This window comes from Schistocerca cancellata, chromosome 5 (genome assembly GCF_023864275.1).
Source record: "Schistocerca cancellata isolate TAMUIC-IGC-003103 chromosome 5, iqSchCanc2.1, whole genome shotgun sequence".
Lineage (NCBI taxonomy): Eukaryota > Metazoa > Arthropoda > Insecta > Orthoptera > Acrididae > Schistocerca > Schistocerca cancellata.
Window position 1 is genome coordinate 125,576,573 of NC_064630.1, and position 14,371 is coordinate 125,590,943.

The following is a 14,371-nucleotide window of genomic DNA, read 5'->3' on the forward strand; positions in this document are numbered from 1 at the left end:
CTCATTGCCCCACTGATGGACTGGTGACCACCAGTACTGTGGGTTTATGGGTCGAGGGAGCGGATGTTCATTCTCTCAACTGAAAAACTAGCACTGACATGCCCCAAAAGTAGTCTCGTTGTTGCAGTGGGAGGATAGGTGTCCAAACCTCTGGCATCTAAAGCATCTCACAGGAGGAGGAAAATATGGCCTGATGTCACACCTATAAACCATGACCTTAACTTCCTCAGCTAACACATTTCCATCGAATATGTAATAAAATGGGACACCTGCAGTTGTCCTTTTGGTGTTGTTTATTATATAGCTACCAGTTTCAGTGACTCAGTACATCATCATCTTGAGTCACTGAGGCTGGTAGTTATATAATAAATAACATTGAAAGGATGGCTGCAGGTGTACGATTTTGTTACTTAAGTGAACAGCCAAAGGCTTTTAAACCTTCGATCAGAAGGATGGATGTACAAAAAATTTCCAACTAAGGCTAGCATGAAAGTTCCAGTGTCCACCCTAGTCTCCTTAGGTACTCCCTGGATGCAATGAATAAAATGGACTCCACATCACTCCAGGTTAGCAGAGTGTTCTTCATCTGTCTGTACTGTAAGATCCTAATTGAAGATGACACCTTGAATCCTGTTGAGTTTGTTTTGGGGAAAGATAGTAAGTGGTGGACCCTGAAGCTTTCACATGCCTGAAGTGCTTGTGATTGGTTGCATTCAGTGTTTTGATCAACAAAGACCTGTTTCTTGTCTTCTCTGTTGCAGCAGATTTTCTGAACTGATCCTCAATATTTTCAACAAAAAACAGTGGCATTATTGTTGCAGAAAATTTTTCATCAGTTCTGGAGCATACCAAGAACTTTCCACCTCAATTACTCTTGCTTTTTACCTACTGAGATGGCTGTGTTTGCATGGCCTCCGATATGGGTGACTCTGATCCATTTCATTGCATTTAATCTGCCCTCATATCATTTCCAAGTAGAGGCTGTTCCCATGGGCAACTACCTCACCAAGGCAAAGGCAGCTGGTATAGTAACTGTTGACTGAAGTCCTGATGTAAGATGAGATAAAAGAAATTATTCAGATAGTTAAAGGAGACAAAAATTTAATTGCAATGGGGGGACTGGAATCTGATAATAGGAAAAGGAAGAGAAGAAAAAATGGTAGGTGCATGTGGACTTGGGGAAAGGAATGAAAGAGGAAGCCGCTTCATAGAATTTTGCTCAGAGCAAAATTTAATCATAGCTGATACTTGGTTCAAGAGTAATAAAAGGACGTTTTATACATGGAAGAGACCTGGAGACACCAGAGGGTTTCAGATTGATTATATAATGGTTAGACAGAGATTTAGGAACCAGATTTTAGATTGTAAGACATTTCTGGGGTAGATGTGGACTCTGACCTCAATTTATTAATCATGAACTGTAGATTAAAACTGAAGAACTTGAAAAAATGTAGGAAATTAAGGAGATGGGACCTGGATAAGTGGAAAGAAGTAGAGGTTGTCGAGAGTTTCAGAGGGAAGCATCAGGCAACAGTTGACTATAATTGGGGAAAGGAATACAGTAGCAGACGAATGGGAAGCTTTAAGAGATAAAATAATGAAGGCAGCACAGGATCAAACAGGTAAAAAGATAAGGCCTAGTAGAAATCCTTGAATAACACAAGAGATATTGAATATAATTGATGAAAGGAGAAAATCTAAAAATGCAGCAAAAGAAATAGGGTAAAGGGAATACAAATGTTTAAAAAATGAGATTGACAGAAAGTGCAAAATGACTAAGCAGGAATGGCTAGAGGACGAATGTAAAGATTTAGAAGCATATTTCAGTAGAGGAAAGATAGATACTGCCTACAGGAAAATTAGAGAGCTCTTTGGGGAAAAGAGAAGCAGCTGTATGTATAGCAAGAGCTCAGATGGAAAACCAGTCCTAAGCTGAAAGGTGGTAGAAGTTTATAGAGGGTCTATACAATGGAGATGAACTAGAAAGCGATATTATAGAAAGGGAAGTGGACATAGATGAAGAGGAGATGGGAGATTTGATACTGCGAGAAGAATTTAATGGAACTCTCAGAGACCTTAATCAAAACGAGGCCCCGGTGGCAGACGATATTCTGTCAGAACAAAAGATAGCCGTGGGAGAGCCAGCCATGACAAAACTCTTCCATCTGATGTGGAAGGTGTATGAGACAGCGGAAATACTCTCAGACTTCTAGAAGAATGTAGTAATGCGGTTTTGTTGTACATAGACATGATTGGAGACCATGGCTGTTATATAAAATAAATTGTTGATAGTGTACAGCAACCAGCCACAAATTGCTTTCAGATCACTTTATTCAAAAAGTACCATAACCAATTTCGAAATTTCTGCAGGAAACAGCAAAAGTCTACATAGGTGCCAATGGTGTACTTATATGTTTTGTGCTACAATGTTGCCAACGCTGACAGTGACGTATGATGGGAATGAAAAGGGGCTTGTCAGCTGCTGTTTCTACACAGCCAATGAGATAGTGGGGGCGGTCAATATGTCTGAAAGAAAGAGACGTTGTCACTTTCTCATGTCAGTATGGGAGCAAAATTCGATATATATATTCAGATAAAAAAACAGCTGTGTTTTCAGGTTCCAAGGTAACCACAACCTCAAAAATCGCAACATATTTGGAAGAAATAGCCAAATAATTGTGATAATGAAGATATAAATTTCACAGCTTTGCCATGATGATTAAAAATAGAAATACCACATATGAATGGTTATTAAGTGAAAATGTAGAAAATAAAATGATCTGCAAATTAATGTAAACCATTTCTTTTCATTTATTTTATTTCTCCTTATATTATCAAAATGCAGACAATCAATAAATGGTATAAATTTAGAATAGGTATTACGTTAACTTTTCAGACAGATACTTTATGTCAATAAAACAGTTTGTAATTTTGATTAGTCAGAATAAGTTAAAAATAATTTTTTTTCAAAAACCTCTTGAAAAAGGGCATCATCTCATAATCAGGGTTGTCTTATACTCAGGTAAATGCAGTATTGATCTACACCCAGACAGAACCATACCGTATTACAAGCTGGCAGAGCTGGTGGAACAGCTGCCTCCACCTTTCCTCCTACTGGGGGACTTCAATGCCCGCAATCCTCTGTGGGACTTGTAATGAGACACCCTTTTGTAACATGACTTTTTTTTATATAGAAATATGCAATGCCAAAAAGTACTTTAAATCTTGTATAGGTTAAAATTATCTCAGCTGTTTCACTAAAGGAATTTCATACGATTTTGTATATGATGTAATCAGGCTAAAAATGTATAAAAACAAATTAATTTGTTACAATCAATACAGCTAAAATTATTCTTCTTTCAGAAATTTTGAAATTACGAAATATCTGGCATACTTAAAATTCATATTATTAATAGCACAATCCAACACTAATTATTAAATTTATTTCTGGACTCATTTATAAAATTCTGATATAACTTGGTGGAAATTCTTCTTTTGTCAAGAAAGTTTGTAAACTCTTTTGCTTTGTACACTCTTTGGAATATTGAGAGTACCAAAGAACATAAGGAGTAGCATGCATGCTTCTAATAGAAACAGACAACAGGAACCTAAAAACCAAAATTTCAGCTTCATCAATTATTCAGTTCAATAGGAACCCAAAAAAAAAAAAAGAATTTCAGCCTCAAGAATGTATCCCTAGATGCGAGAACTGCAGCCAACAACAAGAAGAGAAAATGAAGATACATAAAAAGTTTTTCTTTCAGAAATAATGAAGTGACTAAGAAAAAATTTAACAGTAATGTTTGGGAGGGTAAGATTACAAGTGTGGACGTCAGCCTGGATCAGTTGACCAATAATGAAGTCTTATCTGTTGCAGAAGTAGAAAGAACAGTGATTTGTGTAATTTAGTGTTTTCATACATACGGAAACTACAATCACTCGACAAAAGAAGACCTTGAGCTGCCCAACAAAGTCTTATCAACAGTAACGAGATAATATCAGCACTGACAGACCAGACAAAATGAAAGAGGACTTTATAACTACGATGAGGGACATCAATAAGAAGAAAGATAAGTACAAAGTATTTGTGAAATTAATTTTTTTGGTGAACTCATGTGATTGCTAGGAAAATGAATAGAGACAAGGGTAGCAGTGATGAAGTGAAAGCTGTAGGACCCAGCCAAGACATGTTTGAACCAAGTGAAAGTGTAGTCAGCAAAGAAACAATGAAAACTGATATTTTGCAGTTGATTTTGGCAAAATTAGAGGAAATGAAGACAGACAACAATAGCAAATAGAGTGCAGTCAACTATTAGTTAATCGAAATGCGAACTGAAAACAATAGTAAAATGGACAGGGTACAATACCAAATAGACCAACTAAGTAATCAGATTTCAGAACTAAAAAATGAGTTGTTAGAGGTATTAAAAAGTGTAAATGAAAAAGTCAATGTCTTTATAAATTTATTGTTTTGAAAAATGAGTTACTTGCCCAGTCTCCACAACAAACGAAGAATGTTGATGACATCAGAGTTGAACAGAAGGCCATCGCAGAAAAAATGGAACAGAACTTTAGTGGTTTAGATCAAAAAATTTTAAATGTTGAAAACAGTATGCTAACTAATGTAAATGCTCTAGATTAAAATATTTCAGTAGTCCAGGAAAACTGTATTCAAACAATAGTACTGCGTGATCCAATATTCCTATCAAAAGTTTTCCCATCAGGCAATTTACATCCATTTTCTACACCACTGTAGAGATATTTTTGTGTTGGGCATGAATGGCTCCCAAAAGATTAAATTTGTTAAAAGATGTCTTGAAGACGAAGTCTGTCTGGGTAAATCTCAGTTTGTGGGAAACATACCAAAGTTTCGAAAAAAGTTTTTGGATAAAGTTTGGTCAGAAGCTGAACAGGGGAGAATTAAAAGTGAATTTCTGAATGGTCCAAATTATATGAATAGGGGCGGTAATCTGTAAGAGTCAACTTAAGAAATTAACAAATCTTGACAAACCAAATGACATTGATTGATGCACTAAAAAGGAAAATACCAGAAAAATTGCAGTGGGATTTAGTACACAGACCTGACAATTGCCTTGAACAATTTTTATGATATGTTGACAGGGTGGATAGGGCAGTAGAAAGAAGCATGTACCATAATAATCAAAATGATGGAGATCACAATGGTAATAACTACAGAAACAGATATAGTGGTAATTTATATCAGGGTCAAAATGGTAATAGAGACGGAATAATAGGGATAACCATGGGCAATTTAGTAGGAGAAACAATCATATAGGTAACTGTTCAGGAAACGGCAGTCCGCCTCAATGAAGGCCCACAGTTTCGGGGCAAGGAGACACCACAACCACAGGACCCCCAATTTACACTTACAATTAGACAATAATAGCATTATTAATAATGTGGCACAGGTATCTGAAGTTAAACAGAAGGAACATCAGATTTCTCATTTATGTTTTGATCAAAAGTTTTGGGATACTGAGTTTGATTCTAGTGATGTAGGTACTAATCACAAACCAGAATGTGAGAGTAATGAGAATTTTGATGTAGTGTGTACTAATGATTTCTTCTCTTGGTCAGAAAATTGTTATTGATATATGTAAAACAGGTGATGTTTGTACTGGATCTGAGTCAGACGGTGGAATGAGGGCTGTGTAGTGCTGGAATGGGAACAGGAAGGGGCTGGATGGGTGAGGGCAATGACTAACAAAGATTGTGGCCAGGAAGGTTACGGGAACGTAGAGTATATTGCAGATTGCAGGGAAAGTTCCCACCTGCACAATTCAGAAAAGCTGATGTTGGTGGAAAGGATCCACATGGCACATGTTGTGGAGCAGTCACTGAAACAAAGGATGCATGTTGGGCAGTATGCTCAGCAACAGGCTGGTCCATTTGTTTCTTGGCCACAGTTTGTTGATGGCCATTCATGCGGATAGACAGCTTGTTGGTTGTCATGCCCACATAGAATTCATCATAGTGGTTGCAGCTGAGCTTGTACATCACATGACTGGTTTCACAGGTAGCCTTGGCTCTGATGGGATAGGTGATGTTTTTGATCAGACAGGAGTAGATGATGGTGGGATGATGTGTAGGACAGGTCTTTCATCTAGACCTATTACAGGATTATTTGCCAGGAGGCAAGGAGTTGGGAGCAGGGGTGGTGTAGGGATGGACAAGTATATTGTGCAGATTCGGTGGACGACAAAATACCACTGTGGGAGAGTTGGGAAGGATAGTGGGCAGGATATTTCTCATTTCAGCGCATGACGATAGGTAGTTGAAATCCTGGCGGAGAATGTAGTTCAGTTGCTCCAGTCCTGGGTGGTCCTGTGTGGTACATTTTATTTTTGTGTGTTATTACTTTTATGTTGTAATTTCATGTACTCACATGTTCCATGACTTGGAGATTTGCTCCTCAGTTTGGTCCTACGGAACTTAACGTGTAAATAAAATAAAAATAATACTACGTATAATCCTGCCACCTATCATAACTTCATGAAGCTATAAAGGCTGAATCAGAAATATTCCATGACATCCCACAAACAAATTCCAAGTGTTTTCAACCAAAACTGGCTGAGAAAAAAAGAAGCGTGTTGCATTACATATTGAAAGTCCCTCTTATGAATGCCTTTGCTATACATTTTTCCCCTTCTCTCCTGAAATATGTGGCACAGGTTCCTTTGGCTTCAAGGTGCATCAGATCTGGCAGTTGTTACAATCATTCTAAGAAATAACTGTCTGCATGTGCTTTAAATCCATTAATAAAATTGTTGGGGATTACATGAGCCCTGTTTAGTACTGGGCTCTGGGTTCCTTGAGATGGGAGATGAAAGCAAGCATGTAGAAAACAATATACATAGGCATATATATAGGTTTCCAGCACATATTGTGCCCTAATCTGGCCTCAGGTCTTCCTTTAATCAGTATGTCAAGCAATGGGAACTGGTTCTTTTTGTTCACTGTCAACTGTGAAATGGATGATTGGGTGCTGTGAGTTCAGATGCAGTAAAAAGTTCATGATAGTTTTGTCCAAGTGAATGTCTCATATATGATACTTCTGGAGAGTTAAGGGAAACATTGCAGAAATTTCATTCACTGTTAATTGGTGGTCTTCACAAACAGTTTCTTTGATTTTTTGCACCAACTCATCAGTCAAAATGGAAGATCTTCCACTCCTCTGTTCGTCATGAACATTTGTTCTGCCTCCACTAAACTCCCTACGTCACTTGAACACATTCGTTCTGTTCATAACACCTTCACCTTACACAGTTTTGATTCGCGAAAAGATTTCAGTAGGTGTTATTCCTTCTGTGAGTAGGAAATGGATCACAGTATGTGGCTCACAGTTGGTGGAATTTCTTATTGACATCTTTCACGCACCTGGACACTACAGTGTATGTTTAAGTACTACTGTGTTACTGAAATTTTCGTTCTGGTCAGGGAATCCCCCCTCTACCACTCAGTGTTGCCAACTGTCCAAAAAAATTACAGCCTTTTATGATTAAAGAACACTTATTTTCTGAACATGCCTCGTATATTTCCTAAAGTGCCCACCATTCTGTCTGCCACGAAAGACCAAAACTTTCATGAGCTCTCTGAAGACAACCTGAGACTATGAAAACTGTGAGTGAACAATTGTTGGAATATTTATGTAGGTCAGGGGACTATACAGAAGAGGTGCACAGCTGCCACACTAATAAGCAACAAACAAACAAAGTCAGCTATCAAAGGGCACTGCCTCCTCACAGGAGGTGCAAAACTTAAGGACAAAAGTAACTTTTGCATTATGTGTCACTGCCAAGTAACTTAGCTTAACAAAACTTAGATCATGCACAGAAAGAACTGCTACAACGTAGTGTAGTTGGTAACTGAAAGAAATACTGAATGAGACGAACAGAAATGACACTTTTATTCAAAAACAGTAATTACACAAAAGTCGCCACGATTCTTGATGGTCAGTGGACATGGTTCTTAATAGGGCCATGCATGCTCTGCAATATGTTTCCATGCGGGCCACAAGATTGGTAAGGAATTCTTGTGTTAGTGCATTCCATTCCTTCCACACCACACTTGAAAATTGCTGGATGGTCTATGGCACGTGTGGACATCCTGCAATACATCTCCCAAGGCATTCCCATACATGCTCAATGGGATTTAGGTCATGGGAACAGATAGGCCAGTCCATTTGTAAAATCTCCTCTTGTTACAAAGCTCCTCCACCTGCTCTGTGTGATGCGGTCACAGATTGTCATCCACAAAAATTAAGTCAGAATCTAATGTACCCCTGAAAAGACAAACATGGGGTAGTAGTACAATCTCACATGTTCCCATCTCACACCATGTGAGGATACATCCAGCACTGTTGTACATAATCGTTTTGGTATGGTGCAGGGAGGCATAATGTTACATGGGCGTACTGACTTCCAAAACTTTGAATATGGTTCACTCAGCACTCAATGTTATTGTGACACTGTACTCCTTCCCCAAGCATATCTTTTCAAGGTGCATTCCACACCACAAATGGAAGACCTCTTGGAATGAGAGGAATTTGACAAATGGTCTGGCCTGCCCGTTCCCCCAACTTAAATCCCATCGAGCATATGTGGGATGCATTGAGGGAATGTAAAACAGCAAGTCCACAAGTACCAACAACCAACCAGAATTTGTCAATTGCAGTAATGGAGAAATGGAATGCCCTGCCACAAGAACTCTTTACCCACCTTGTGGTCAGTATCAGAGCATGTGGCACATTATGCATTATAATCCGCAGTGATCACATGCTCTATTAAGAGCTATGTTCCACCATTTCTTATGTCCGAGGGACCATCATGAATAGCAATGACTTCAGTGTAACTATTGTCTTTGAATAAAGGCGTCATTTCTGTTTACCTCATTCCATATTTCCTTCAGCTACCTTCTGTACTATGCTGTAGCAGTTCTTTCTATGTATGCTCCACGTTTCATTGGGTTATGTTACATGGCAATGACATACCATGCTAAAGTTATTTTGGCCTTAAGTTTTGCACACCAGTGTAGTATGATGTAGGATAGGGTCAAGGTTTTACAACGGGGCAATATATACTCGGACTGTGACCTAAAGAAGATGGTGGACATATGGTTACATGACAGGCTTATAAATAAAGGCAGCAGTTTTCAACCAGTGGTTTGGTAAACTGACCACATGCCTCTCCATACCTGCATCCAGTGACACCTGTGTCTGAGGATGACATGGCAGCCGGTCAGTACCGTCAATACTGTTGGGCCTTCATGGCCTGTTTGGGGAGAGTTTTTAGTTTTCAACTAGTCAAGTGTAGGACCCAGCTTTTGGTGTGCTCAGGGCACACAAAATTCATTTCAAAGATGACGTTTGTGCCACAACAACTAAAAATGAGTGACAGTTTCATGAAAACATGGATCCTCTGCTCCAGAATTGTTCTGTACATATCAGTGGATGTGCAGAGACTGAGGGCCATGATTTGTGCCCTGATGGTTCACTTACCCCTCCACCTTGCCAACAAAGATATGCACAGCCACCGAGTGCCTACAATCATCAACAGGAGGCCCAATGACAATACATCACCTATAGTATCATTGATTTCATCATGATATAAGATATGGAGGACATTTCTTTGTAGTCTCTCTGTATCAAACATCCACTTCCATGTATTGCTCAATACCTAGGTTGTATTTCAGTGAATGATGTTAATGCATATTCTAATTTCCATGACAACCTTGATAACTGAATCTTGGCTCCAACATTTCTGCTGGTGTTAGGTGCAGCACTGGGATACACTCTGAATGGACTGTCCCTGGCATATGGCCATATATACCCAAAAAATTATAAGTACCTGGGACTCTGATACTAAGGCTATCCTTCATAGAATAGAACTTCCCTCTAATTTTGTTGTGCAATCAAAAAATGGTCTTCATTCCTTGTCTGTTTCTGATATGTCCTCTGGCCCTGGATGCTGCTCCAAAGAACAGTAAAAAAACCTGTGATGATTTTCTTATATTGCTTGAGTATTTTTTACCAGCATATTTTAGAGAGTGCTTACCCACAGTCACATCGCCAGTAATCATTCTATCTTTTGCCAGGGTAATGTAAATTGTGCTCGATGATGAATAGTCTGCATGAATCGGATTTTGATACACTGAGTGAGCAAGCTTGCAGATTTGCTTTCACTGACTTATAACATCTAATGAATCTAACATTCCTTCTTCCTCCATCTAAACTGCCCAATGTTATTTTCCTTTCAATGACACTTCATGGACTTCTTAGCAATCTTTAGAGATGCTTCTTTTTTTTTATATCAGCTGTATTTTTTCTTCTTTGTTTCTAATTATACTATTAGGAAACATCTACTTATTTTATCTATCTTGCTGCAGCTAAGAGTGGATATATTCTAACTATAGTCACTACCTTGGTGTCATATTGCAAACAGGTGTCAGTTCTGAGTACTAAAGTTAGTACAAGTTTTCATTCAACTTTCAAATTTCTGTACAGACAGAGACAGAAAGTTGGGAAATTAGATTCACTAAGTAATTGACTCTTCTTAGGAGGCACACAGTACAAAGCAATTAACGGAGCTGTTGATCTGAACAGTCAACAGTTGTGGACCACAAAAGGATACTACTCTTTGAAACAGATGTCTGTGCAATTCTAACAACCTTATGTAATAAAACAGAACCTATAACATATGTGCTTTGGAGAGAAGATTTTTGCAGTAGCAGCTGATTCAACAGAGATTGTCAAGTGAGCAACATCACTTTTTCTGTAAGTTGCTCTGTTAGTCAACAATATTTGTCACTGTACCTGTTTTGCTGACTGGACACATTGACAACAAACTCATAAAATTTTTGACTTCAGCTTATCTTCCACAATAAATCATATTTTCAAAAATACACCAGCAATCACAAATATAAATTAGGAGGACAAAAGGGATATCTCTATTCATTTTCGCACAAAATTTTAGTCAAACTGATACAGCCATAACAGTATTTGTCTGGTTAGCTACAACAATGGGAATTCCAGGATGGAAAAAATGTTGCTACCGTCACAGATGGGCACCTTTAATGGTGTTTTTACGGGTCAGTTTGGCATTGTAAATAATTTAAAGTAAATTTTTCAATTTTAGCCTGTGTCTTTCTCTTTCATAAAGGAATCATCTAACGACAAACACTATCAAATCTGCCTCCAAATTTATATTTATGAACGTTATTATTATTATTTCTTTCCTTTCTCAGACATTATGTCCGGTTAAAAACAGAAAGTGACGCAGATCTTGATCAAGCGTGACTTCCTTTTAACTGTACGGTATATGTTACATTGCATTTAGGAACTTTCGGGTAATTGAACATGTATCAATAATTACAGATTTCTGTAGTTGTATATATACGTTTGGATGCAGCTGTATTGCGTTGATGTACTGGTGGATATTGTGTGGTATGACTCCTGTAGTTGATAGTATAATTGGTATAATGTCAACTTTATCCTGATGCCACATGTCCTTGACTTCCTCAGCCAGTTGGATGTATTTTTCAATTTTTTCTCCTGTTTTCTTGTGTATATTTGTTGTATTGGGTATGGATATTTCGACTAGTTGTGTTAATTTCTTCTTTTTATTGGTGAGTATGATGTCAGGTTTGTTATGTGGTGTTGTTTTATCTGTTATAATGGTTCTGTTCCAGTATAATTTGTATTCATCATTCTCCAGTACATTTTGTGGTGCATACTTGTATGTGGGAACGTGTTGTTTTATTAGTTTATGTTTTATGGCAAGTTGTTGATGTATTATTTTTGCTACATTGTCATGTCTTCTGGGGTATTCTGTATTTGCTAGTATTGTACATCCACTTGTGATGTGATCTACTGTTTCTATTTGTTGTTTGCAAAGTCTGCATTTATCTGTTGTGGTATTGGGATATTTAATTATATGCTTGCTGTAATATCTGGTGTTTATTGTTTGATCCTGTATTGCAATCATGATTCCTTCCGTCTCACTGTATATATTGCCTTTTCTTAGCCATGTGTTGGATGCGTCTTGATCAACGTGTGGCTGTGTTAGATGATACTGGTGCTTGCCATGTAGTGTTTTCTTTTTCCAATTTACTTTCTTCGTATCTGTTGATGTTATGTGATCTAAAGGTTTGTAGAAGTGGTTATGAAATTGAAATGGTGTAGCCGATGTATTTGTATGAGTGATTGCTTTGTGTATTTTGCTAGTTTCTGCCCATTCTAGAAAGAATTTTCTTAAATTGTCTACCTGTCCATAATGCAGGTTTTTTATGTTGATAAATCCCCTTCCTCCTTCCTTCCTGCTTAATGTGAATCTTTCTGTTGCTGAATGTATGTGATGTATTCTATATTTGTGGCATTGTGATCGTGTAAGTGTATTGAGTGCTTCTAGGTCTGTGTTACTCCATTTCACTACTCCAAATGAGTGGGTCAATATTGGTATAGCATAAGTATTTATAGCTTTTGTCTTGTTTCTTGCTGTCAATTCTGTTTTCAGTATTTTTGTTAGTCTTTGTCTATATTTTTCTTTTAGTTCTTCTTTAATAGTTGTATTATCTATTCCTATTTTTTTGTCTGTATCCTAGATATTTATAGGCATCTGTTTTTTCCATCGCTTCTATGCAGTCGCTGTGGTTATCCAATATGTAATCTTCTTGTTTAGTGTGTTTTCCCTTGACTATGCTATTTTTCTTACATTTGTCTGTTCCAAAAGCCATATTTATATCATTGCTGAATACTTCTGTTATCTTTAGTAATTGGTTGAGTTGTTGATTTGTTGCTGCCAGTAGTTTTAGATCATCCATGTACAGCAAATTTGTTATTTTGTGTGGGTATGTTCCAGTAATATTATATCCATAATTTGTATTATTTAGCATGTTGGATAGTGGGTTCAGAGCAAGGCAGAACCAGAAAGGACTTAATGAGTCTCCTTGGTATATTCCACACTTAATCTGTATTGACTGTGATGTGATATTTGAATTTGTTTGGATATTAAGTGTGGTTTTCCAATTTTTCATTACTATGTTTAGGAACTGTATCAATTTAGGATCTACTTTGTATATTTCCAATATTTGTAGTAACCATTATTATTATTATTATTATTATTATTATTATTATTATTATTATTATTTATCCTTAGTTTCCCAATTGTTTAGTCAACCACTGTTACACACAACTTTCCCCACTTGCTTTTACAGTCCAGAACCTTAGAATACTATTATTTGAAACACCAGATTGTAAAGGCAACACTTTTAACATGTGAAATAAATTCTAGAATCAATTACACATACCTATTTCCTTTTCAACAGCCTCTGGTTCCCAGTTTAGACTTCTCTCTATAGCCATCTTCCATCTCGAGTACCTCATATCACGCTCTGTAAGATATATTGGAAATATTGTTACTTCAGTTACATCTCTGATTTAACTATGCAAATTATTGCACAAAAATAAAACAATGGTTTCATAATAAAATTCAATCTGCAACAAGCTAACTTCACAAAGAAATCTAATGAGCCAAACATTATGACCATCACCAATGCCCACCATGAGATTGAATGCCAGCTGGTGGCAATGGAGGCACTTCATATGTTAAGTATATATGCAGAGCATAGGTGAAAAGGAATCATAATAACAATGGTACAGGACACAAATGGAAAATATACTAACATAAGAAAGTTTATGTTGGTAAAGGGCAGTTTGTTATGGCCTCACATCTGGGAATAAGCATCTTGCAAATGCCAAATTTGGTAGACTGTTCATGTGCTACTGTTATGTACATTTATGGAAACTAGTGAAGGGCAGTGCAACCATAAATAGGCAACAAGATGCATTTCCACATTGGAGGTTTGCCCGCTCTGTAAAGCAAGACAGCCAGCGATCTGCAATTCTACCTCATGGTGAGTTGCGGTGTTACAATCCTTGAAGTTTCAAAAACAACTATGTCGAAACTAAAAGTGCTAGCAGTGCTGTAGCAAGCATGGTCGTGAATGTAACAGTATGTGTGTGATACTCCTTGGAAAATAGCAACATTAAGTTTTCTGATTCCTCCAGCATTTTAGAGAGAGAATTCATTGAATTCGTCCCTAAAGCCAACAGACAGGTTCCTTGTTGCTTCTCCATGATGACACCACAGCTCATAAAGTAAAGACTGTGCATTAGTTTTTGGCCAGTAACTGGATCAAAGTCCTAGATCACCCATTGTATTTGCCAGATTTGGCCCCAGCCGACTTCTGGTTGCTCCTCAAATTGAAGTTTGCAATGAAAGGACACTGTTATGGTGCAGTTAAGAACATCCATGGAAATGGTACTGCAGTACTAAATGCAACTCCAAAAAAGGAC

General features: G+C 37.5%; 1 protein-coding gene across 1 annotated transcript in view; it reads right to left on the reverse strand.

Moving 5' to 3' along the window:
- The window catches only part of LOC126187794 (glycerol kinase-like), a 163,459-nt gene that overhangs the window by 24,144 nt on the left and 124,944 nt on the right, over positions 1-14,371 (reverse strand). Inside the window, exon 12 of the mRNA XM_049929069.1 lies at positions 13,324-13,407. Within this exon, the coding sequence (XP_049785026.1) occupies positions 13,324-13,407 (84 nt within the window). The remainder of the gene's footprint in view (positions 1-13,323; positions 13,408-14,371) is intronic.